This window comes from Narcine bancroftii, chromosome 1, assembly GCF_036971445.1.
Source record: "Narcine bancroftii isolate sNarBan1 chromosome 1, sNarBan1.hap1, whole genome shotgun sequence".
Taxonomy (NCBI): Eukaryota; Metazoa; Chordata; class Chondrichthyes; order Torpediniformes; family Narcinidae; genus Narcine; species Narcine bancroftii.
This window is the reverse complement of record NC_091469.1, coordinates 420,827,248-420,854,657: the sequence shown is the minus strand read 5'-3', so window position 1 is coordinate 420,854,657 and position 27,410 is coordinate 420,827,248. Positions and strand designations below refer to the sequence as shown.

The 27,410-nt window shown below is 39.2% G+C and overlaps 1 protein-coding gene across 12 annotated transcripts in view; it reads left to right on the top strand.

Moving 5' to 3' along the window:
* Nucleotides 1-27,410, top strand: part of LOC138751597 (tax1-binding protein 1 homolog) — a 244,849-nt gene that overhangs the window by 106,360 nt on the left and 111,079 nt on the right. For all 12 annotated transcript variants that reach the window (XM_069914095.1, XM_069914096.1, XM_069914098.1 and 9 more), the window contains 3 exons: nucleotides 18,851-18,946; nucleotides 19,566-19,755; nucleotides 20,566-20,720. In XM_069914095.1, the coding sequence (XP_069770196.1) occupies nucleotides 18,851-18,946; nucleotides 19,566-19,755; nucleotides 20,566-20,720 (441 nt within the window). The remainder of the gene's footprint in view (nucleotides 1-18,850; nucleotides 18,947-19,565; nucleotides 19,756-20,565; nucleotides 20,721-27,410) is intronic.

Here is a 27,410-nt window from a genome sequence, read left to right as displayed (position 1 = left end):
TTGGACCAAGTTCAATTAATAATTATTTTTAATGCTGATGTTATCTTCATGATGGGATTTTTTTCCAGATGTTTAAATATAGTACAAAGTATCAGGGGTGGTGTTGATGGCCATGGTGGACAGTCCCCAGGCCTTGATCAGATGCATCCTCTGACCTTGTGGGAAGCCAGGAACAAATTGCAGACACTTGCAGAAATATTCACTTTATTTTTAACCTGGTGTGGAATGCTAGAGGACTTGAGGGTGGATAATGTTGTGCCATTATTTAAAAGGGGTAGGAAGGATGAGCCAGGGAACTACAGGCCAATGAGCCTGACATAAACAGTGCAACAGGAGGGATTTAGATTGGCAGAAACTATTTAGAGGTAGTTAACATGGCTTTGTGAGCAGGAGATTATCTAACAAATGTGAGTTTTCTTGAAGAGATGGCATAAATGTCTATAGCAAGGTCTTTTATAAGTTCCTACATGGCAGCTTTGTGGGAAAGGTTAGATTTCATAGGATTCAAGGTGAGCTGGTGAACTGAATTCATGACTAGATTTGTGGAAGAAAGCAAGAGAGTTGCAATGGAGCATTACTTTTCTGATTGGAGACCTGTGACCAGTACTGGCCACAAGGGTGGGTGCTGAGTCCACTGTTATTTATTATCTATATCAACGATTTGGGTGACAATATAGTAACACAATTAGTAGATTTGCAGATTACACCAAAATTGGTGTGTAGTGATCAGTGAGGAAGAGAGTGACCACAACTCCTTTAGCTTTAGCACAGCTAAGGAAAAGGATAAAAACAGACAAAATGGGAAAGCGCTTAACTGGGAAAGGGCTAATTATGAAAGGATGAGGCAGGAACTAGCAAGAGTAAATTGGAAACATGTTCAAGGGTGAAAGCATAGAAGTAAATGTGGAGGAAGTTTAGGGACCATGTGCTGGGTTCAGGATAGGTTTGTCCCACTGGGACAAGGAAAGGATGGTTGGAAAATGGAACCGAGGCTGACTAAACAAGTGAGGCAACTAGTCAAAAGGAAGAAGGAAGCATAAGTTAGATAGAGGAAAGAGGAAGGGCTCATAAGGAATGTATGATAGCCAGGAAGGAGCTTAAGAAAGGACTTGAGGAGAGCTCAAAGAGGGCATGAGAAGGCATGTTGGATTAAGGAGAACTCCAAGGCATTCTATGCATATGTGAAGAACAAAAGGATAATGAAAATGAAGGTCGGGCTGCTAAAGGATAAGGGAGACAACAGAGCCTGAAGGCAGTGAAGGTTGGGGAGGTCCTAAATGAATACTTTGCATCAGTATTCACAAGAGAAAAGGACTTTGATCAAGGTGAAGTTGAAATAGAACAGGTTTGTGTGCTGGACAATGTGGAGATTAATGAAGAGGTGGTGTTGGATCTTCTTAAAAACATTGTTAAGTCCCCAGGGCTGGGCACAATAGACCTGAGGTCGCTGTGGGAAGTGAAAGAACAGATAGCTGGGGTAGTACCTATGATCTTTGAATCCTCTTTTGCTACAAGGGAGATGCTGGAGGATTGGAGAATAGCAAATATGATCCCCTTGTGTTACGGCGTCCAGAGGACCCCAAACACCAGCAGCAATAGATATTCACCACAACACAGGGTTACTTAAACAAAAGTAGTTTTTAATTATATTTGAACAAGAAAACAGAATTAAACTTTAACTTATTACTTAACCTACTTAATTTCCCCCTCCCCCCCATACTAAGCACAGGTGTGTGTAATGTATATTTAGATTAGAAAAGTTTTTTTTGGATCACAGTCCAATCTCACTGGTTGCAGGAAATTCTTGTACTGTGCACAGAAGTTAGCATGAACAAAGTTCACCAGTCTTTGGTCCTTAACAGGCAAATGATTACCATTCAGGAGGGTTCTTGCTGGTTTTCAGAGAGAGATTCCTTTTCCAAGACATCTGCAACTGATTCCTTCTCAATCAATCATATTGACGAAACTTGCCCCCTTCAGGTTCTCCAGATGATCCTCTTTCTTTCAGGTCATCTTTTAGACCACTAGTCTTCTCCTTGGACCAGGCAGCCTTCCAAAGTTTGCCAGCTTGTCCCTCTGGAACTGATTTCTGTCCCCTTCTCTCTCACTCCCTCCCTCTCTGAGAGCAAAGCTGTTCTGTCTCTGCCTGCAAATATCACATGCTCTCCTAGGCAAGCTGCATGTTGATACTTTGTTGCTCCTCTGCAAAAAGCATTCTGCAAAAGTCCTGCAAAAATTCTGTGTTTTAAAATGTGTGTGCAAGCTGCTCTAACAATTCCTCCCAAACCACCTCTACATACTCTGTCACACTAGTTTAAAAAAAGGTAATAGGGAGAATCCTGGGAATCTGGTGAGTTTTACATCAATGGTGTGTAAACAATTGGACTGTATTCTTAAGGATAGGATCTATGAGCATTTGGAGAAGTACAATCTACTCAAGGATAGTCAGCATGGATTTGTGAAGGGAAGTTTGTGCCTCATGAGCCTAAATTAATTTTTTGAGGTAACAAAAGAAATTGATGAGTTTAGGCTGGTAGATGTGGTTTACATAGATTTTAGCAAGGCATTTGACAAGACTCATGAAAGACTCATCCAGAAAGTCATGAGGCATTGGATCAGTGGAACCTAGGCTGTGGATTTTTTAAAAATGGCTTGTAGGAAGAAAGCAGAGTAGTAGTGGAAGGAAAGGATTCTGGCTGGAGGTTTGGTGACTCGTTCTGGAACCCCTGTTCTTTGTGATTTAAAAAAAAATTATGTCCTGGATGAAGAGGCGGATGGATGGATCAGTAAGTTTGCGGATGAGATGAAGGTTGGAGGAGTTGTGGATGGAGCTGAAGGTTATCAAAGGTTACAAATCCCTGGTGAGACCACACTTGGAGTATTGTGTTCAGTTCTGGTCACCTCATTATGGAAAGAATGGAGAGGGTGCAGAGGAGATTTACCAGGATGTTGCCTGGATTGGAAAACAAATCTTATGAGGCAAGGTTAGCAAAGCTGTGACATCTCTTTGGAGTGTTGAAGGATGAGTGGAGACTTGATAGAGGTCTACAAGATTATGAAAGACATAGATAGGGTGGACAGCCAGCACCTGTTTCCCAGTGCAGGAATAGCAAACACCAGAAGACATATGTACAAAGTGAAGGGAGGGAAGTTTAGGGGAGACATCAGATGTAAAGTTTTTAAAAAGAGTTGTGGATGCCTGAATGACTTGCCAGGGATGGTGGTGGAGGCTGAAACATTGGGGGCCTTTAAGAGGCACATGGATGAAAGAAAACTAGAGGGTTACGGGATAGGGTGGGTTTAGTACTTTCGTTTTTAAAGGATATATGGGTTGGCACAATATCGAGGGCTGAGGGCCTGTACTGTGCTTTAGTGTTCTATGAAGGACGTGTAAGTTTATATCAGGATCTAGATCAATTGGGAAGGTAGTCTAAGGAGCAGCAAAAGAAATGAACTCTGAGGGATGTGATGTGTTGTGCTTTGGTAAGTCAAACCAGGTTAAAATTTTCACAACAAATTGCAGGGTCTTGGAGAGTTTGTAGAACAGAGTTCGAAGGAGAAGGTGCATAGTTCCCTAAAAGTGGCGACTCAGATGGACAATGTGGTGAAGGTATCTGGCATGTTTGCCTTCACTGGGTGGGGCATTGAGTACAAAAGTTAGGCTCCCATGATACAGCTATGGAGAGACAAAACTTGGAGTTGCATGTTCAGTTCTGGTCACTCAACTGCAAAAATTATACCAATAAGTTAGAAGGGGAATAGAGGGGATTTACTAAGATGTTGCAAGAACTATGGAACTTCATTTTAAGGAAAGGTTAGATGGGCAGGTAATGATGAATTGGGCCAAGAGCCTGCGACATGACTTGATAGGTTAGAAAGCAATCTTTGGAACCACACATTTTGGAAAAAAAATTTTAAATCCAAAAAAAAATTAGAATGGCTTACAAAATTAAAAGAAAATCTGATTTTGAAATGAAAGGAAATGGCACAAATAGCTAGTTGTTGCAAAAATATACATGATAAAATGTTACCACAAACACATTGCTTTCCATATTAATAATAGCAATTTGCTTCGTTCAAAATTTCCTCAATGAGCAGCCTTTCTATTGGGAATGGCATCTATTATGTGAAGAAAGCAGAGCATTTTGCAACTCAGATGAAAACTCAAGTTAGTGAGCAAGAAGTAAAATCTAACATTGCCACACAAAATTATTATTGTATGTAAACTGCCACGCCATACAACTATTCAAAGGTAATCAGCCTGTAAAGTTAACACTTTCAACAGATACTGCCTGACCTGCTGAGTGCTTCTATCAATTTTTTGTTTAATTTTAAATAGTTTTTTTCACTGGTAGGAAAATTGATGGCTGAACTACTTCATCCAAAATGGATTTTTTTTGGTGGATGAAAAAAAAGGCAGCGCTGCTAGAGCTACAGCAATGGCAGCACTCATGTGGACAGACGGAGAGCAAGGAGAGGAGACACAGCTCTTCTTCACAGGGTTCTACCACCCAGTCCAACAAATGACAGCTCCATATTCATTTTAAATAGTCTGATCAAGGAGCTACCTATGGTTTATTTTAAAAACGTGCGACCATAGGGTCTGGACCCATGATGGCAGTGCCTCTGTTTGACAGCAGCCTCGAAGGGTTGTAGACTCCAAAAAAGCAGAAGACTGGTGCAGGGCACCAGAAAACAGGGAAGTTTGAGAAAGAGGAAGTTTGAGAAAGAGGAGATGGGCCTAGGGGTCAGTGACCACAGTGGAAGACCAGTGAGGGGCTCTGCAGCTGAAAAACATTGTTGGTGACAGAATGAGAGCAACCTAGGCAAACTGCGGTCAAAAGACTCGCACCAGGCTGTGGATTGCTGGAGAATGACTCTAGACTGGCGACTGACTGAAGGGGTACCAGGTACCGGAACAAGAATGCGAGAGGGTACAGAGGGAGCTGAAGGCTTCCTGATCATGTCAGAGGTTTGAATCTGGAGTTTGGCTTGCGGATGGTTTGAATTGAAATCTGTGGGAGAGCTGGAGATGAATTCATGGACACTCGGGAACTGGCAGACCTCTCTTTTGCTTCTTTTTCTCTGACTGCAAAAGGCCCCCAGCAATTTCTGCTGATGGTAAATCTGTCTCCCTTATGGCAGGCTAAAGTAAATTTAGTGTAATATTGCACCTCTTTTATTACATGATAATAAAGGAATTTTGTGAGGTAAACTGTGCGATGACGGCTTTGTGAAATCAAAGATGGAAATACATTTATTCTTTAGATTCTAATTTTCTACTTGTAGTCTTGCATTTGTTTTTCCTAAAGTAAAACACCAAAGTCTGTTATTGAGGAGGACAGCCACAGGGGTACCCTGCCTGCCTGTTCTCTGTTCTTCTCCTGACTGTCACCCAGCTACCTCCTCCTGCCTCCTCGATGTGATGGTGTCCCTGTAACTCCTGTCTGACGTGCCCTCTGTTTCCCAATGACCCGGAATTCATCCAACTTCAGCTCCAATTCCTTAATTCTGTCGGGAGCTGCAACTGGATGCACTTCTCACAGATGAAGTTATTAGAATCTGCTGGCTTCCCTGATGATCAACATTTTGCAGGAGGAGCATTTCGCTGCCTTGGCTGCCATTCCACTGTTTCTGAACAAAATGTACATCTTAAAAAAAAACCTGTCCTTAACTGTGCCTACTTGCTAAATTCTTTTTGTTCCTCGAGTCGGGTGGCTTCAACTCTGACAAATCCTTGCCTCTTGCCTGTTCTTGCCAAAGCCTTGCTGACTCAGCCAACTCCAACAAGGACTCCTCTCTTTTACTTTATCCTCACTCTTTCACTTGATCCGTCCCTCTCTGCAGTCCTTAGTTATGTGATTCGTCAGGATCCAGGTCCATTACTGTTCTCCCGGGTCCACATCAGCGGCTGTGCTGCAATTATAGCAGCACCAGTAGCGCTGCAAACGTAGTTGGTCCTATCAGATGGAGCCCATTCCTTTTGAACAGTTCCTTCCTTCCCTCATACTAGTGCCAATTTGCCATGAATTTTAACCCACTTCTCCCACACCAATCCTTGAGCTATGCATTTAACTGTTCTGCACCCTCTGGCAATTTGCACTTGGCTCAGGTAGTAATGCAGAAATTACCATCTTTTGGTTTTGCTTTGTAATTTGGTCCCTAGGTCCTCAAATTATCTTTGCAGAACCTCTTTCCTGGTTTTACCTACGTCGAACCATGGTGCCATGGTCAGGATGCTCATCCTTCCTACAGCCCCCACTCTTATACGCACAAGAATCTAGAATATTGGAATTGTGAGACGAGATCAAAGGCTAAGGCTCCTCCAGCACTGTCTCTTGCATCCCACTACCTGCCTCACTCATAGACAACTCCCCCCGTTCAACAACAGGGTGAATTTGAAGCTGCTATTTTCATGGGTATGTCTGTTTCCTGAAACACTTGTGTCCAGGTACCTCTTCCCTTCCCTGATGTGTCACAGTGTTAGAACCTCCAATTGCAGGTAATCAATTTTGAGCCTGAATTCTTTCAGCAACCAACACTTGTTCCTTGTTGTAGATGAGGTCATCATAAACCACAAGGGGTCCACCTGCTCCCACATCATCCAGCTACAACACAGCACATGATCCTGCATGCCTACTTTATTTAATTAGCTTGAATTAAACTTTTACTTAACCACTACAAAAAAAATCTTTTCCTGCTCCTCACCCCTGCCTCCTCACCAAAGCCTTACTCCTACACTAGTCAAGTCAAAGTGTTAAAGTCCCACTCACATACTGCACCACTTAAACACTGGCCACTCTTTGAACTTTCCCTCTTTATTTGTTACTGCTCTAACCTGTAACTCACTCCTACTAATCACTTTTCTGTCTAACACTTAAATTGTCCTCTGCTCCCTTTTTTTAAAAAAAATTATTTTTCACACTATGAACCATACTGACCAAAATACACACAAAACATTTCCCTCTTGAATATACAGAGTGTTATTTTCTCCCCTTTCCCCCCCTTCCCTCCCTCCCTTCCCTCCATCCCTCACCCCTCCCACCCCACCCACCCAACACACACGATACATTAAACGCATTAAACAATGTCATCACACAATGAAAATAAACAAGAAATTTGTGTCTTCTACTTACATAGGTCAGTTCATTTCGTCGTCTTCTCCTTCTGTCATTTTAGGCGGTGGAGGTCCACGGTAGGACTTCTTTCGTGTTCCATGTACATTTCCCAAATTTGTTCGAATACTGTGATGTTATTTCTTAAATTATATGTTATTTTTTCCAATGGAATACATTTATTCATTTCTATGTACCATTGCAGTATTCTCAGGCTATCTTCTAATTTAATACAGCTAAGGCTATTATGTCCAGGTTGACATAATACAGCTAAGGCTATCACAATAAATCTTTTTTCTGCTCCATCCAAATCGAGTCCAAGTTCTTTACTTCTGATATTACTTAGAAGAAAGATCTCTGGATTTTTTGGTATGTTGCTTTTTGTGATTTTATTTAATACCTAGTTTAGATCTTCCCAAAACTTTTCCACTTTCTCACATGCTCAAATTGCATGTACTGTTGTTCCCATTTCCTTCTTACAGCAAAAACATCTGTCTGATACTGTTGGGTCCCATTTATTTAACTTTTGGGGCGTGGTGTATAGCCTGTGTAACCATTTATATTGATTTATGCATAACCTCGTGTTTGTTGTATTTCTCATAGTTCCGGAGCATAGCTTTTCCCATGTTTCATTCTTTATGTTTAGATCTTGTTCCCATTTTTGTTTAGGTTTACAGCTTGTTTCCTCATTCTCTTTCTCTTGCAGTTTGATGTAGATGTTTGTTATAAATCTTTTAATTATCATTGTGTCTGTAATCACATATTCAAAGCTGCTTCCTTCTGGTAACCTCAGTCTGCTTCCCAATTTATCCTTCAAGTAGGTTTTCAGTTGGTGGTATGCAAACATTGTACTGTGAGTTATACCATATTTGTCCTTCATTTGTTCAAAATATAATAATTTATTTCCCAAAAAACAATTTTCTATTCTTTTGATCCCTTTTCTCTCCCATTCTCTAAAGCAGGGGTGTCAAACTCAAATTCACAGAGGGCCAAAATTAAAAACTTGGACTAAGTCGTGGGGCAAACTAAATATTTATTGAAAATTTTCAACAACATCTGCATTTTTTCTCTTCTTTCAACATGTGTAATGTTAAACTTTTTCTTATTAAAATAAATGTTTAATAATAGTTTTGGTTAAATTCTTTCCAGAAGAAGCATTAACAAATGAGAAATAAAATATTCAATAAATAATATTTCTCTATAGCCTTTAAGCTCCTTTTAAATGTATTTTTTTTCACAAGCCAACAAGTCAAAAAAATAACAACTTGCTTCAATGACAAACAGGTTTCTCTTTTAAAATGATGAACATATAGTCTGCCTCCCACCTGTCTTGAAAGGTCCTGTCTTCTGTCTTTGGTTTGGCCATTTTCGTAAGGGGTTTATTACATGTGAGTTGGGTGACAGGTCGCAGATGCCAATGAAAGTAAAGAGAGGAGGTGGGGGTGATTAGCGGGCTGACGGGCCGGCACCAATGCATTTGCAAAGCATTCTGGGATTTGTAGTATTAGCTGTGCATGCACTATACTGGCGCGGCGGCCAACGGGCCAGCTCTAATACATATTTGATATGATCTTGCGGGCCAAATATAATTATATCACAGGCCATATTTGGCCCGCTGGCCTGAGTTTGACATGTGTACTCTAAAGGAAAGGTTATTGTGAAAGGGATTAGTTGATTTTGCGTCAATATTAGTTTTGGTAGTTGATAATTTGTTTTATTCCTTTCTACGTGAATCTTCCAAATGTTGAGCAAATGGAATTCCTATGTTGCACCAGCTTTTCATCCCACTTATATAGTATATGTTCAGGTACCTTCTCCCCTATTTTATCTAGCTCTAATCTGGTCCAATATGGTTTTTCCCTTGTTTGATAAAAATCTGATAGGTATCTTAATTGTGCTGCTCTATAATAATTCTTAAAGTTTGGTAGCTGTAAGCTCCCTTGTTTGTACCATTCTGTTAATTTATCTTGCGCTATCCTCGGTTTCCCCCCTTTCCATAAGAATTTCCTTAATATTTTCTTTAGCTCCTTGAAGAATTTCTGTGTTAGGTGAATTGGTAATGATTGAAATATCCTTGGGAAGATATCCATTTTAATACAATTTATCCTTCCTATCAGTGTTAGAGGTAAGTCTTTCCAATGCTCTAAGTCGTCTTGTAATTTCTTCATTAATGACTGATAATTTAATTTGTATAAATGGCCTAGATTATTATCTAGTTGTATACCAAGGTATCGAATTGCTTGTGTTTACCATCTAAATGGTGATTCTTTCTTAAACTTTGTGAAATCCTCATTATTCATTGGCATTGCTTCACTTTCATTTGCGTTGATCTTGTACCCCGATACTTCTCCATATTCTTTCAATTTCTTATGTAAATCTTTTATTGATATTTCTGGGTTCTGTTAAGTATATTATAACGTCATCTGCAAATAGACTGATTTTATATTTCTTCTCTTTTGTTTTTATCCCTCTTATTTTATTTTCTGTTCTTATCAGTTCTGCTAGTGGTCTATAGCTAACGCGAACAGTGAGGGAGATAGTGGACATCCCTGCCTTGTTGATCTGCTTAATTTAAATTGGTTTGATTTTTATCCATTTACTGTCACTTTCGCCAATGGTCCCTTATATAATGCTTTAATCCAATTAATATATTTCTCTGGTCAGTTGAACCTCTGTAGTACTTTGAATAAATAATTCCATTCTACTCTGTCAAAGGCTTTCTCTGCGTCTAAGGCAACCGTCACTGTTGGCGTCTTGTTTCCTTGTACTGCATGGATTAAGTTAATGAACTTACAGATATTGAACGTTGTTCGCCTTTTCTTAATAAATCCAGTTTGATCTAGTTTTACTATTTTTGGTACACAGTTGGCCAATCTGTTTGCTAATAGTTTAGCTATTTTATAATCTGTGTTAAGGAGAGATATTGGTCTATACAATGCTGGTGTTGGTGGATCTTTCCCCATCTTTGGTATTACTGTAATTATTGCTGTTTTGCATGAACCTGGCATGTTTTGTGTTTCTTCAATCTGGTTCATTACTTCCAAGAGAGGAGGAATTAATAAGTCTTTAAATGTTTTATAGAATTCTATTGGGACTCCATCCTCTCCTGGCATTTTATTGTTTGGTAGTTTTTTTAATATATCCTGTATTTCCTCTATTTCAAATGGTTTTATTAATTTATTTTGCTCCTCTTCTTGCAATTTCGGTAGTTCAATTTTAGCTAGAAATTCATCTATTTTCTCTTCTTTCCCTTCGTTCTCAGTTCAATATAGTTGCTCGTAGAATTCCTTGAAGTTTTCATTGATCTCCGTTGGGTTATATGTAATTTGTTTGTCCTTTTTCCTTGATGCCAATACCATTCTTTAGGTTTGTTCTGTCTTAAGCTGCCAAGCTAGTATTTTGTGCATTTTTTTCTCCAAGCTCATAATACTTCTGTTTTGTCTTCATTATGTTCTTCTCCACCTTGTATGTTTGTAGTGTTTCATATTTTATTTTTTTATCTTCCAATTCTCTTCTTTTAGTTGTATTTTCCTTTATTGCTAATTCTTTTTTTATATTTGTTATTTCCCTTTCCAACTGTCCTGTTTCCCGATTGTAGTCCTTCTTCATCTTAGTTACATAACTTATTATTTGCCCTCTGATGAACACTTTCATTGCGTCCCATAGTATAAACTTATCTTTCACTGATTCCGTATTTATTTCAAAGTACATTTTAATTTGTCGCTCAATTAATTCTCTAAAATCCTGTCTTTTAAGTAGTGTAGAGTTTAATCTCCATCTATACGTTCTCGGTGGGTTGTCCTCCAGCTCTATTGCCAATAACAGGGGTGAGTGATCCAATAACAATCTGGCTTTATATTCCGTTTTCCTAACTCTCCCTTGGAGTGGGCTGACAACAGGAACAGGTCTATCCTTGATTATGTTTTATGTCTACCTGAATAATATGAGTATTCCTTCTCCTTTGGGTGTTGTCTCCTCCATATATCCAAAAGTTGCATTTCCTGCATCGATTTAACCATAATTTTGGTTACTTTGTTCTTTCTGCTAGTCTTTTTTCCAATTTTATCCATCTTTGAGTCCAAATTAAGGTTAAAATCCCCTCCTATCAGTATATTCCCCTGCGTATCTGCAATCTTCAAAAAGATTAGGTGCATATACATTGAGCAGATTCCAAAATTCTGAATATATCTGACACTTTATCATTACATACCTCCCTGCTGGATCTATTATTTCCTCCTCTATTTTGATTGGTACATTTTTGATTAATATAGCTACTCCTATAGCTTTTGAATTATATGATGTTGCCGTTACGTGCCCAACCCAATCTCTCCTTAATTTCTTGTGTTCCACTTAAGTTAGATGTGTTTCTTGCACGAATGCTATAAATTTTTTTTCTTTCTTCAGTAAATTTAACAGCCTCCCTTTTGATTTGGTTATGTATTCCATTAATATTTGTAGTCCTATAGTTCAACATGGCCATTTCATACTTTGTTTACCTCTCATTTCCGCATCCTCATCACCACCTTTCCTCCTTATCCTTTTCTGTTTTCTTTTTTGAACACACTGTAAGACAACACTTCTAAAACATAAAATATTTCCTCTATTCCCACATCTAAAATTCCCTTAACCCCAAAAATACCCCCCCTCTCTGAGTTGCCCCTTGTCCCTTGTCGGGCAACCACATCTCCCCTCTCCATTTGGATTGCGAACCCGCTCGCAAGCGTCAACTGATTTCGCAGTGACTGTTATTCTCTCCCACCCATCCCCCTCCAGAAAAGACTTTTATATCTTCACATATAACAAAGCTCACCCTCTTAATTCCCCCCTTACTTCCTTTCTTCCCTTCTTCCCCTTCTTAGTTCTTACTTATACTTTATTTTCCTTCTTTATATGAATTTTGTCGTCATTCTTGTTCTTGTTACATCTCTTCATCTCTCTGTCTGTTTTGCAGGCGTTCTGCAAATTCTCGTGCTTTCTCCGGATCCGAGAACAGTCTGCTTTGCTGCCCCGGAATAACTATTTTAAGCACCGCTGGATATCTTAACATAAATTTATAACCTTTCTTCCAAAGGATCGATTTTGCTGCGTTAAACTCCTTCCTCTTCTTCAGGAGCTTAAAACTTATGTCTGAATAGAAAAAAAATTTTTGACCTTTGTATTCCAGTGGCTTTTTGTCTTCTCTTATTTTTTTCATTGCCTTCTCCAATATATTTTCTCTTGTCGTATATCTCAGGAATTTTACTAGTATGGATCTTGGTTTTTGTTGTGGCTGTGGTTTAGGGGCTAATGTTCTGTGTGCCCTTTCTATTTCCATTCCTTCCAGTAATTCTGGCATTCCTAGGACCCTGGGGATCCATTCTTTTATAAATTCTTTCATATCTTTTCCTTCTTCATCTTCCTTAAGGCCTCCTATTATAGTTTTCCATTATATCCATCTTCTGAGCTAACAACTCCTGTATTTCTTTAACTTTTTAATCAGATTCTTCCAATTTCCTTTTTAAGTCGTCCACCCATTTCTACGCTGTTTTTCATTCTTCCTCCTTGTCTACTCTTTTCCCTATTTCTGTCATGACCATCTCTAGTCTACTCACTTTTTCTTCTGTACCTTTTATTCTTCTTTTTATTTCATTAAATTCTCGTGTCTGCCATCCTTTTACTGCTTCCATATATTCTTCAAAAAATTTCCTATCTATGTACAGTCCATTCCCTTTATCTTCTATTTCTCTGTTCTCCCTCCTCTTCCCCTGAGTCCACTCCAGGACCTGTGTCCTTTACCTCTCTTCCTTGTATCTGTGTCTCTTCTGACTTTCTTGTTGGGCTGTTTATCTCGGATTGCTGGTTTTTTTTTTAATGGTGTCTTGATGTTGGTCCTCTTCCTCTGGGCTGGTCATCTGCTGAGTCTCTGATTTTCTTTTTTCATTCTCCTCCCTCTCGTTCCCGTTATTTTCTGTATCTTCCCGCTGGGAGCCCTGCTGTCGGGTCTTACTCAGCTGTTCCACTCCACAGCTGGTCCCCCCTTTCCGTTGGTGTTGTCTTTGTCATGCGCGGTTGCGCACCTCTGTTTGGCTCCGTGAGCCATCCTTGTAGTCCTGCGCTCGGTGGGTTGCGACCCTTCGGGTTTTTCACTGACCTCAGGGAGTGGGCTCCTCTTTCCATGGCGGGTCCCTGCTTCTTTGTATAGGTAAGGCCTTCACCTTTCTCTTCTGACGTCTTTCCTTCTTCTTTTCTTCCCGTTGTTTTTGGCTTTTCTTTCTTTGGTGCCATTTCCTCCACACATTTATTTTTTATTTGTTGTGGTTTGTGTGTCTGTGGCTTTGCTTTTTTACTTTTTTCCTTCTGTTCTGGAGAGGGCAGGTATTCTCCTACCGGCCACTACTCCATCACGTGACTCCTCCCTCTGCTCCCATTTTAAGGACACTTACCCAAAGCCTCGTCTCTACTCTCTCTGGCATCGAGTTCTTCGCTCCTCCTCTCTCCACAATGGTCCCGAAACCCCAGAGGCTGAGTCCCCACTTTGTACCCTTTATGCCCAAAACCTCTTTGAAGCCCAAATGAAGCTGCCAGCATTAGGACCACATGATTGGCCCCTGGGGAGCAGACTTTGTCACCGCTCCCTGCTCTTTGAGGTCCACATCAGTGGCCGTACTGTATTACAGAAGCTCCAGCAGTGCTGCAAATGTAGCCAGGTCCATCACTAGCTTCTGTCTCCCATTCATTGAAGACATCTATGAGCACTGTCTCAAGAAGGAAGCCAACATCATAATGGAACGCCACCACCCTGGCCACATCCTCTTCCCACTATTATCTTCAGGCAGAAGGGTCAGAAGCCTGAAGACTATCATCTCCAGGTTCAATAATAATTTCTTTCAGCAGAAATCTGGCTCTTGAACCTCCCCTCATTAAACTAATCATGGACTTCTCTGACACTGCACAATGAGTCTGCTCTATTGCAAGGTATCTTTTTCGTGCAGTAGGATCAGTGTGTATATATTTGTGTCTTTTCAATTCAAATTATGTCTGCTGTTGTCTCTTTTTTTTAAGTACCTGCCTGGCTGCAGCAAGTAAGAAATTTGGTGTATATGTACATTGTACAATGAAAATAACAATTCATTATTAATACATGAATCTCTGCTGCTCAGATTCTGGCCTTAATCAGGTCCATTCATCACTTTCTGTACATCTACAACATGTCCAATGTAAAAAGTTATCATGTTAAATCCTTAAACATCCGTAGTCCACTATATTAGTGCAAAGCCCTCTGATTCTGCATGTCTTCTCAAATGAAAATATTCATTTTATACATTGCTTCTCCTTTTGTCCTATCATTTGCTCAAGCATGCTTCATTTATGCAGTTCCCTCTTTAGTCATACGTTTGTACAGCAAATAAATATGCCCTTTGACCCACCATATCTATGCTGACCATCATTCCTTTTGTCTGAACTTATTTGCACTAATTCCATATTTCTCTGTTACCTTCTCATTCAAGTACCTGACCAGATGCCTCTTGAATGTTCCCACCTCCTCCCCTTTGGCAGTCTATTCCTGATAACAACTGTTCTTTGTTTAAAAAAAATTAATTCCTCAGATTTCCTTTAATCCTGATCTCTCTCACTGTAAACCTTTGCAGTGCAATTTTAGACACTGCTACCACGGGAAACCAATAGTGGCTATCTCATGCTTTTATTTACCTCTCAATCTCCTACACTTCAGGAAAAATGGACCCACCCTATTCACATCAGGTTTAGAATTCCCTTGACTTTAAGATTATTAGTCACATTATATTGATACAGCAAGAAGGATTCTTCTTTACTGTTAGAGCTACATATGATAAATTTCAGATGTTTGAGAGCTACAGGAAAAAAATATTACATACACATTTTTACTCTTGCATGAATATCTTGTTTCAAAAAATGTAATACAAGTCATAAAAAATACATGTGCGTAATAATAATTGTTCCTGAATGTAGTTTTTAAACTACTAATTTGTATTACTTTCAATAATCAAAAAGTACACATACTGCATTTGGGGTGTTGGGAGCTCAGATGGGTGATAAGTCTGCACTCGGGGTATCAGGAATTTGGATGGGCGGGCAGCTGGAGCCTAAACAAGAGTTCCTATTCAGGGTGATAGGAATACTGGAGGGTGGGTGGCCTGGACCTCAGCAAGAGTACACAGTCAGGGCATTGGGAGCTCCTGAGGGTGGATGGCCTGGGCTGAGGTGAGAGACGGCAATTGGGGTGTTAGGAATTCGCATGGGTGGGCAGCCAGGGCCAAAAATGGGGGGTGGGGTTTGACTTTTATATGGTAATGATTGTTACACGAATATATAAGGTATGCAAACCAAATATTTTCAAACACAAGCCATGCCTACTAAAACTACCATTGTGAGCATTAGCTCGTATGATTCCTATCTCATCCAACATCTTTCTGCAAGCTGCACATTGTATGTCAAAAGCCTGTTCAGAGTAGTCTAACAGGTCAACTCTGATATGCATGTAGTTGTGTAAGTCATGAGCACAATGAGAGTACAAATTTAAAATGAAAATATTCTAATACTAATCAAGGCCAAAATGATGACATTGTTGTGGGTTTCATTGAGTATCCTGATGGCAATCGAGAAGAAAATAAAGTCAGTTGGCATGCAGTTTCATCCTGCCTTTTCACCAATGGGAGGGAAAAGACTGAGAGTCTGTTAGGGATGTGTTAAATCCTTCAGTATGTAGGCTGTCTTTTCAAGATTGTGAAGAGTGCACTTTTCAAACATTTTCTCCTCTCTGATTAATAAGGGATTACTTAAAATGGTATATGAACGGAAAGAAAAAGTTTGAAAACCACTGCTTTAATTGTATCTCATTGACTCGTTATGTGCATGGTTTCATAACTCCAAAGAAAATGGGCCAATGACAATTTTTTTCAAGCAAAATATTTCACTTACAATTGGGTTTAGACCAGTGGTTTTCAAACTTACTTTCCACTCACATACCTTTACTAATCTTCCTTTACTAATCACAGAGCACCTATGGTTTAGGGATGACTTAAGGTGGTATGTGAATGAAAAGAAAACGTTTGGGGTCCATGAAGGGGAGGGAAGTTTTCGTGAGGTCCCACAACTTGATCCTTGACTTCTACGTCGGAAGATCACAGTCCGCGCAAATTGGTAACATCATCTCACTGACAATCATCACAGGCACATCTCAAGAATGCGTGTTTAGCCCACTGCTTTACTCTCTCTACATCCATGACTGTGGCAAGGCACAATTCAAATGCCGTATTCAAATTTGCTGACGACACCACGGTTGTCGACAGAATAACATACTGCAATGAGGAAATGTACAAGAGTGGGATAGATCACCTATTTGAGTGGTGTCACAGCAATAACCTTGTACTCACATTAGCAAAAGTAAGGAAATAATTGTGGACTTCAGGAAAGGAAAACCAGGAGAACAAACCAATCTTCAAGGGGTCAGCAGTGGAGAGCATAAGGAATTTCAATTTTTTTTGGTGTCAGTATATCTGAAGATCTACCCTGATGCCATCACGTCAGTGCAATCATGAAGAAGGTATGCCAGTGGATCTATTTAATCAGGAGTTTGAGGAGATTTGGTAGGTCACCAAAAACTTGTGCCGTTTTCTACAGGTTTATCCTGGAGAGAATTTTGACTGGTGGCATCATTGGTATGGAGGTACCAATGATCAGGAAAGGAAAAGGTTCAAGAAGTTGTAAACTCGGCTGGTACCTTCATGAGCATTAGTCTTCACTCCATTAAGGACATTTTTAAAGACAGTATCTCAAGAAAGCAGCCTCTATCACCACCTAGGCCCTGCCCTTTTCTCACAGCTACCATCAGGACAGAGATACAGGAGCCTGAATATGCACAATCAACATTACAAAAACAGCTTCTTCCCCTCCACCATCAGATTTCTGATCAGATAATGAATCTATAGGTACTACCTCGCTTTTTCTCTTTTTGCACTAATTAATTTTTTTAATTCCTGTATTTACAGAATTGTAATTTGGAGCAATGTTGCTCCTGTAATGCACCAGACACTGCTGTAAAACAAATTTCATGATCCATGTTCATGGAAATAAACTGGATTCTGATTCGGAACTGCATTCACTCGCTACCTTCTGCACAGTCTGCTAGTCTTGAACATAGCAGCTTGATGCAATGCGTCTAGCAAATAGGTTTTTGTTGGTCCAAGTTGTGGAGGGATATGGGGATGCTGAACCTCTTTGGTCTCCAAGTACAGTAGAGGCTTTGGTGTGCTTTCTTGACCTTCATGTCAATGTGGTGTTGAAGGCAGAGTTGCAGTCAATGAACAGTATAACCTCAGTAGCCAGATGTTCCAGCGCGGAGTGCATGACCAGGGAAATCATTCTGCTGTGAATCCATTGGATGATTATCAAATTGTAGTGGCTGGTAGGCTAAAGTTAATGTGAGCTATGATCAGGTTCTCAAAGCACTTCTTAATGGTGGGTGTCAAATCCATCAGTCATTCATCATTTAGGCTCGTTCTAGTGCTTTTCTTTGATTTTTGGTATAGTGGTGGTCTTGACATCAGCCACCGAACTATCGGTGCACGAGCGCATGTCGTAGTTGACATTGATGACGCCTCCTTGCTGGTGTTTGTAGTGAGCATAGAACATAATGAGCTCATTGAGGAGTTTTGCACTGCTGCATAGTATGCTGCTCGGCCATAGTTGCTGGGTGCTGTGATGTTCTCATGAGACTAGAGTCTGGTACATCACTGGCTCTTGGCTTCACTGATTGCTTTATATAGATTGTATTTGGATTTCTTGTAAAGGGCCGGATCTTCTGACTTGAATGCCTCTAACCTGTGTTCTTTCCAAGAAGTTTGGACAAAAATGAACTTAAATGCCTTGCTGACCTCAGTAGAGTAATGAAAATGTACAGATTGAAGGAGAAATGAAAGAATGTGCTGAATTGTATTTTCAACTTAATTCTGAATCTGCCCAGAAAGTTATGTAGTCACTTTCACTTAAAATTATGGTTTGGACTGTTTTTAAAATTAAAATGTTGACAAAATGCCATACTTTTCTCAAAAAAGTGCATTTCAAAGATGGGCTTTTTTTTTCCAAACATAATTGATTTTTATTTTGCTTGTATCTAAATCTAGCTTTGAAGTCACATACCATAATTATTTGAAAGATGGTTGTTAGAGGAGTAAAATCACTGGTTACGAATGCTGTTTGCGGCTTTTGAGGGGGTGGGAGGAAGGAGCAGACACAAAATGAAGTAATTTTGCGCAGTCATTAAACCATTTGTGCTGGAATGGACATATCCTTACTTTTTGGTGAATTTAGTCTGTGGATCAGTGAAGGAATTTTACACCTTTCATTATAAGTGGATGGAGAAATTCATGTATAACTTTGGGAAAACAAGGGCATTTTGGACAGCTATTTCCACATTCAATTGTGCTTTTTAGGTTATTGGAAATTACTGCTGATTTGCATGTAAAGTTGTTTAATATTAATGTCTTCATTATTGTTAAATAATTTTTTTCCTGGCTGTATTGAGAGTCATGATATAGGGTTAAAGTCAAGCATTGAAGGAAGACTTAAACCCACCATATTGTGACAAATGAGATTGACAGTGGTATCACTTGTCCTCGTTATCTTATACAGTTATAAGCATTTGGCACCATTTCTGTGATTAAGTAATAAGTTGAAGCAGAGACAATATCATTTTTCCAGTGAACTGTTTCTTCTAGGTTCTTCTCTCGGAGAAAGAGCAGGATATAAAGGGACTCAAATCAAAATTGGCAAAAGTTGACAGAGAAAAAGAAATGCTGGAAGAGCTGAATGAGGCAAGTGCTTCAATTTTATACTGCTCGTTTTCACAGTACTGAGGTACTATAATTACAATGTAAAATCTTAAATAAGGACAAAAGTTTGGGAAAATTAAAAGCTCACATGGCATTTGTGGATCGAAGGGGGGAGAAAAAGTTTTAAGCTAGTAAGTAATCTTTCTTTGAATCATGTAAAAGCTTTATAGATAAACGTGAAAGTGAGTGCAAGTAATTTCATGACGCATTTTTTCTCTCATTGACAGTTGCGCATTCTCATCAAAACTTGGTGTATAAACTGAAGAAAAACGTATCATCTAGGCTGCTGAATATCTCATTTTTATGTAGTAAATATAATGCATTTTGTAAAATTGAATGTAGTGAAATTGACACCAGGTGATTGTAGAACCAACAGTTGAAGACATGGATCCGGCAGAAGATGAAGTGTAGGGAGGTGGAGGCACTATTATTAAAATATTGCCTTTTATTTTAAAATAAACTTAGAGGGAACAAATTGAGTACCTAATTTTGAAGTTCATTCTCTAGATGTGACCTGGCTGTATAAATAAAAAGTTTGTAGCTTTATTACACTTACTTTGGCTTTGGATGTATACTGAATGTATCTGTGTTCTCTCTGTAGGAATTTTCACAAGAAGCAAACAAGCATGATAGTGAAAGGGTTCCTGCAGAGGAGGATTCACAAAGTTCAAAACCCCAGGATGGCCAAGAAATGCATCTATATCCAAATCCATATTCTTTGGAGCCTCTGCTCATACCCATTAAACATCCTGGACTACTGCTTGGAAATCCTTATGCTGAGCTTGGAAGAGGTTGGTGCCCTCATCGTTTGATAACAGATCAACATGAAACAATTTATAAACTTGATACCCTATGACCTCAGGAGATGCTCCACTTGCGCCCACACCTTCTTGCTGACCACCATTCAGGGCCCAAACCAGTCCTTCCAAGTGAATCAACATTTCACGTGAATCTGCAAGGGTTATCGACTGTATGTGGTGCTCCCATTGCAGTTTTCTCTACACTGGATAGACTGGACACAGGCTTTGTTAAACATCTCGGCTTTGTCTGCTGCAATATCATGGATCTTCCAGTGGCCACCAGTTTCAATTCTCTATCCCATTTGCCCATCATCTTATGCACTGCCAGTCTGAGACCACCTGCAAATTGGAGGAACAACACCTCATCTTCCCACTGGGAATCCTGTAACCAGATGGCATTAATATCGGCTTCTCTGGCTTTCGAAAACCTCCCCCCTCCATCATCCCCATGTCGCTTTTCCCTATCTCTGTCTCTCCATTCTGTCTTATTTCACACAAACATAATACATTCTTACTTTGTCCCTTACCATATCCAATTAACACCTTTTTGTCCTGGATTCCTCCCCTAGCGAGCATTGTCCGAATTCTGAGATTTCCTGCTTCTGGCTTATTCCTTGAAGAAAGGCTGAGGCCCGAAATGTTGGCAATATATCTTTGTCTCCTATAGAAGCTGACAAGACCAGCTGAAGTTTTGGTTTGTTTTTACTACAATCACAGCGTATGCAGACTTTTGGGTTTCACCACTAAAATATCATCCATTTTTGTCACTTTTGACAAATTAACCTTTTTCCTGTTATTTAGGTTCAGATGGAGCAGCTGGAGCACTTCGTTCTGATGATCTTAAAGTATCAACAGGCATCCCTCCATGGGGAATGAAGACTACCGTAGTCTGCAGCCAACCTTCTCGTAATTTCAGTCGACCAGATGGGCTTGAGGACCCTGATGAGCTTATTAATGTAAGTTCCATTTGCTTTTCAAGGAAATTATGATCAGTTTACTGCCAAAAAAAAAAAGGGGTTTAGCATGTTGTTATTTTTGTATGCTATTAGTGGCACCATGACTGGCTCTGTTCATTAACAAAGTTGAATAATTTACAAGTACGTTTCAATTGTTAGTTTTTCATATCTAAGAATATAAGAAAATGCAAGTTACGATTATTAATACAATTAATGCATTGACCATTTAACTGCTGTGCAATGTTTTTTTTTATAAATATATATATATTTAATATCTGTGCTGCATTAGCTTTTATCTTTATTGTGTTGAAATTGTTTTTTTTGGTGTATCTTAAGTGGAAAATTAAGTGTTTCAGTTTGACCATGCAAACATTTTTGGGATTTATTATGCTGTTACATAATAATTAGTTCAATGAATGTTTTCACAGCCAAACCCAGATATTTTTCACTTCGCCATGGTAAAAGCATCTCCTGTCCATCCGATGGGAAAATCTGCTTCCAATATTGGCCTTGTTAGTCACCTCAGAACCCACAAAACTGGTACAAGTTATTGTTGATCCCAAAGGATTGACTGAGGAGATGATTAGTTTGAATTAAGATAAGGATAGGAGAATTTTGTGTGAACTCTGGAGGTTGGAAGTTGTTGAAGCTGGAAAAGTCCAAGGATAATATTTGCATTTGTCAGAAGCAGTTGAACTGATCACAATGTTAATGCAGATGAATAATAATTAACATCTCCAGTTACAGACCCAATTAAGAGCATATCATTAGTTCTTTTAATTGTATTTAAATTTAATTGCTATATATTTTAAATAATTTTTTGAAGATTGGAAGAAATTATGAGCAAAAATTTATTTTTCAGTGGCAATATTTTGTGCTGTAGGCAAATTTCGCATTTTCGAGCACCATTGTTTGGAATTTTGTTCACAATGAGTGTAGCAATATCATGATCTGTTTCTCATTTTATCTAGTTTGCTGCATTTAATTGCTATTAACCTTTGTTGAAGCTGAACAGCGTACAGACAGAAATGGCTTCAAATCTAGGGCTCAGTATCTGAGAAAAGGAGAATGATTTTCACCTTCCTGACTTTTGTCCTTTTCTGCCTGGTATTGCATATAATTAGAGAAACTGTCACAAGTTTCATGGCATATTGAAAGAAGAAATTTGTACTTGCCGATGTAACCTACCATGGTGCTCATTCTGCATTTCTAATAGGACCATCCCTCGTGCAAGTGTTACATGTGACAAGTTCTTTTCGTCATCTGCTGCAGTTTAATTAGCACTGTATTCACTTTGATCCGAATGCCTTTGATCCTCTTTGCCCTTCTGCAAACCCAGGAGGAAGAACGCTTGTGTCTTGTGCTCATTTGCTGACATTGCTCAGTGTTTGTAATGAGACAGAGGGATTATAATGTGTTCCAATGAGCAAATTGTCTGTGGGTCATAGTTTTACAGAACCGTAAGTCTTATAAAGAACATGAAACCATTTAAACATTTCAGATTATATTTTTTTTATTTGCTATCGAGGCTCTTTTAATGTTCTTCTATAATCTTTCAGATGCAGACTGCTTCTGATTTAACAGATTTTTCACCTGAACAAAAATCCCAACAGAAGTAATTAAAGTTAGTCAAGAATCATTTAGACAGGATCTTGGATTTTTTTCAACCAAATTGAAATTATAAATTAGCTGCCACAATATTTACATTTGCTGTTAATATTTAAGATTTGTATTCCTAACAAATATTTTGTATATGTACTTCCAGTTCTTATTTTACTTACCACCGCAATCATTCCACAGTAGATACAATCTCACTGGCTCTCCACTCAGCCCTGGACAATAGCAATATCTAAATCAGGCTGCTTTTCCTCAAATATAACTCATCTTTCAACACCATCATCCCTTTGGGTTAGCAAGCTTCACAACTTGGGCCTTTGTACCTCTCTCTGCAACTGGAATCCTTGACTTCCTCATCGAAGACAATATTCAACACGGATCGGAAATAACATTTCCTCACTGATAATCAGCACAGGCTGTATGCTTAGCCTATGGCTCTACTCTCTACACACACTGCTGTGTGGCGAGGCACAATTCAAATGCCATCTACACATTTGCCGATGACACCACAGTTGGCAGAATCACAGATGGCAATGAGGAAGCGTATGGGAGTGAGCTAGTTGAGAGGTGTCACAATAACAACCTCACCATCAGTAAAATGTAAGAATTAATTGTGAACTTCAGGAAGGGAAAGCAAGGAGAACACAAACTAGTCCTCATCGAAGGGTCAACAATGGAGAGGGTAAGAGACTTCAGATTCTTGGGTGTTAACATCTCTGAAGACCTGGGACGATCATGTCGATGCAATCATGAAGTAGCTTCGTCAGTGGCTATATTTCATAAGGAGTTTTGAGGAAATTTGGTATGTCACGAAAAACTTCCTATAGGTACACAATGAAAAGTCTTCTGAGTGGTTGCATCACTGTCTGGTATGGAATTGCCAATGCACAGGGCAGGAATAGACTACAGAGGGTTGTAAACAAGGCCAGCACCATCAGGCACATTAGTCTTCCCTCCATTAATGACATTTTTACGAGGCAGTGCCTCAACCTCCATCATTAAGGACCTTCAGCACCCAGGCCATGCCCTTTTCTGATTGCTATTCTCAGGGAAGAGATACAGGAGCCTGAAGTCACACACTCACAGTTACAAATACAGCTTCTTAACCTCAACCATCAGATTTCTGAATGGACAAGGAACTCACTTTTTCTCTTTTTTGCGCTACTTTTTAAATTTTTTAAAATCTTGTATTTACATGTGATTTTATAGCAATTTTTGCACTATGTTCTGCACCATATGGCTGCCACAAAACAAATTTCATTACACTTTCATGACAATAATCCTGATTCTGATTTTACTGTAACTAAATTGCCACAACGGTAACTTCTGTTTTCAAAGACTGTTTAAAATTATGTATCATTTATATAAATCTTCAAGTTATCAATGCAATATTAGATATTCAAACTTCTACCGTTTCGCGATAATTTTAATTTATTATTATGATTCTATTCTCTTCCCTTCCCCATTCACTACACCAATTTATTCTGCAGAATCCAAAATGTTGGATGATTGTGCCTTTGTGCCATGTGGTAATGTGCTATTTCCAGAGTCAGAAAATAAAATGTATTTTTCAATAATTAATCAGTCATACAAAAATAAATGAAGGATGAATGCATAAAAGTCCCATGACCACAATCCCACCACCTAAGCCCATTTTGTTTTTGCTTAAAGGACACCAGAGATGGGAATAATTTGATAGATTTGAAATTGCACTCTTATCTGGCATTCTATAGCTAAACTACAGTATATTGATCTGACAAAATAAGATGAAAATTGTTAACTGAAATGTTATCTTGACTGGGTATTTTCAGCTTTAATTGTTTTTATTTCAGATTTCTGCCATCCATAGGTCTTTGGTATTTTGATCTGAAGTTCAGATTTTATGCATCTCTTTCCAAGAAATATCATGTTGCATTCTTCAACATGTCCATTGATGGCAACCTTTATATATGTCAGTTTTTATTTACATATTTACTATTGACTGCTTTAGATATACAAGATAAGACTCAATTTGCACGCCCTAGGTTAATAACTAGTGTGAAATAAAATAAACTTGGTGTGTTTTTGCCGATCAGATCATTTTGTTGTGGAAAAATTAAGAGCAAAGCTGTTTTCAAATATTACATTCTTTTGATCATGGCATGGATTTTCTTTTTTTTTGGGTCATTTACAACAAACCCTAGTTATTTGGTTGATCCTCAAAGCAAGGTCTTTGACAGCATTGCTTCAGTATTAGGATCCCTTGGTTTAGAATTTCCAAAACAGTAAAAACATATAGATATATAGATTAATAAAGTAAATAGATAATAAACGTGGCCTGATAATTTCATTTTTATGGCTGAATATACCAAATTTCATCTTCGTTATTTGATTTTTTTTAAATTGTGCATTATGATTTTATTTCTTTCTAAAATTTTTATTGATATTTAAAGTATAAACAATTGAACGGTACAATTATACAATGTGCCACAATATTGGAAAAAACTTGCAAATATGATCATAATTAAGGAATCCAGAGCACCTTCTTAATAATAAAATAAAGCAATAAAAACAAACAAAAACAGAAAAAAAAGAAAAGAAAAAAAAGTTTAAAATTTCAAAACCCCTTCCTCTAAGCAAGGTTGAAATTGACATATATGAATCAAATAACACTTTCTTGGAGAGAGACATCACCAAAATTCTGGAACAACACTATATCTTGAGATTATGATAGTAGTCAATAAATAAGCCAAATGTCTTTTGAAATTTAATATTTGAATCCTTGATAGGATATCTATTTTTTTCTAAATTTAAGCAAGACCTAATATTGTTTAGCCATTGTTCATGTGTAGGCGCGGTATTATCTTTCCATTTTATCAAACTTGCACATCTTGCTATGAATATGAACAAAGTAAAAGATACAATTTGACTCTGAGTGGAAGTCAGTAATGCATCGTCCTCATGAGATATTCCAAAAAGAGCAATTAAAGGACAAGGATCCAATTTTAAATTCAAACTCGATAAGAGTTTGAAAAACATCTTTCCAAAATTTTTCTAAACTAGGGCAGGTCCAGAACATATGAACTAAAGAGTCATCACCTGTTTGTCACAAAGGATTCATATCTGAATAAAAATGGGACAGTTTAACTTTAGTCATTCTTTCTATGACTCCATCACTTTTTTTCCATTACAGCTATATCTGTAACCTTGCCTGAACTCACATCCCAGTAGATTACCTTCATGATAATCATTTATCTGACAAAAGTAGTATTTCTTTGGCTTGGCTTCGCGGACGAAGATTTATGGAGGGGGTAAAAAGTCCACGTCAGCTGCAGGCTCGTTTGTGGCTGACAAGTCCGATGCGGGACAGGCAGACACGATTGCAGCGGTTGCAAGGGAAAATTGGTTGGTTGGGGTTGGGTGTTGGGTTTTTCCTCCTTTGCCTTTTGTCAGTGAGGTGGGCTCTGCGGTCTTCTTCAAAGGAGGTTGCTGCCCGCCAAACTGTGAGGCGCCAAGATGCACGGTTTGAGGCGTTATCAGCCCACTGGCGGTGGTCAATGTGGCAGGCACCAAGAGATTTCTTTAGGCAGTCCTTGTACCTTTTCTTTGGTGCACCTCTGTCACAGTGACCAGTGGAGAGCTCGCCATATAATACGATCTTGGGAAGGCGATGGTCCTCCATTCTGGAGACGTGACCCATCCAGCGCAGCTGGATCTTCATAAGCGTGGACTCGATGCTGTCGACCTCTGCCATCTCGAGTACTTCGACGTTAGGGGTGTAAGCGCTCCAATGGATGTTGAGGATGGAGCGGAGACAACGCTGGTGGAAGCGTTCTAGGAGCCGTAGGTGGTGCCGGTAGAGGACCCATGATTCGGAGCCGAACAGGAGTGTGGGTATGACAACGGCTCTGTATACGCTTATCTTTGTGAGGTTTTTCAGTTGGTTGTTTTTCCAGACTCTTTTGTGTAGTCTTCCAAAGGCGCTATTTGCCTTGGCGAGTCTGTTGTCTATCTCATTGTCGATCCTTGCATCTGATGAAATGGTGCAGCCGAGATAGGTAAACTGGTTGACCGTTTTGAGTTTTGTGTGCCCGATGGAGATGTGGGGGGGCTGATGGAGGACCTCAGTTTTCTTCAGGCTGACTTCCAGGCCAAACATTTTGGCAGTTTCCGCAAAGCAGGACGTCAAGCGCTGAAGAGCTGGCTCTGAATGGGCAACTAAAGCAGCATCATCTGCAAAGAGTAGTTCGTGAACTACTCTTTGCAGATGAGTAGTATTACCATTGCTTTACTAAATGGTAACAACTATTATTGGAATATGGTAGTCATTAGAAGTATAAGATTCTGGTCCAACTAGTTCATAGAACATAGAATATTAAGGTATAGTACAGTCCCTTGTGACGACCCATGTATGCCTACTAAAAAAACCTCTCGTATTGAAATTAACACATTTCAAACCATCCACTAACTACATTTATGCTTCTTCTCCTGCCTGTCCTTCCTCACAAACCCATGTCTCCTTCTGCTCTATTATCTGCCCTCACATTCTGGTTCCTATCCCTCTGCCAAATGAGTTAAAACTCTTCCCCAACAGTTTGAGTAAACCTGCCCACCAGGATATTAGTCAGTTCAGGTGGAGTTCATTCTTTTTGTGTAAGTCATAGCTTCCCTGAAGAGATTCCAATGATCCATAAATCTGAACCCCTTCTCCCTCCACCAACTCTTCAACTGAACATTTATCTGCCACTACATCCTATTCTTAACCTCACTAGCACATGGCACAGGCACCAATCCCAAGATTACTAGCCTTGATACCCTGCTTCTCATCTTCCTTCCTAACTCCCTGTATTACCTCTTCAGGACCTCATCTATGACATTGGTACCAACGTGATTCACAACATCTGGCTGCTCTCCATCCTGCTTGAGAATGTTGTGGACTTGATCGGAGATGTCTCTGATCCTGGCACCTGAGGAGGCAACACACCATTCTAGAGTCCTGATCTTGTTCACAGAACCTCCTGTCTATTCGCCTAATAAATCCCAAATCATTATAACTCTCTCCTCCTCCCCTTCCCTTCTTAGCCGAAGGGTCAG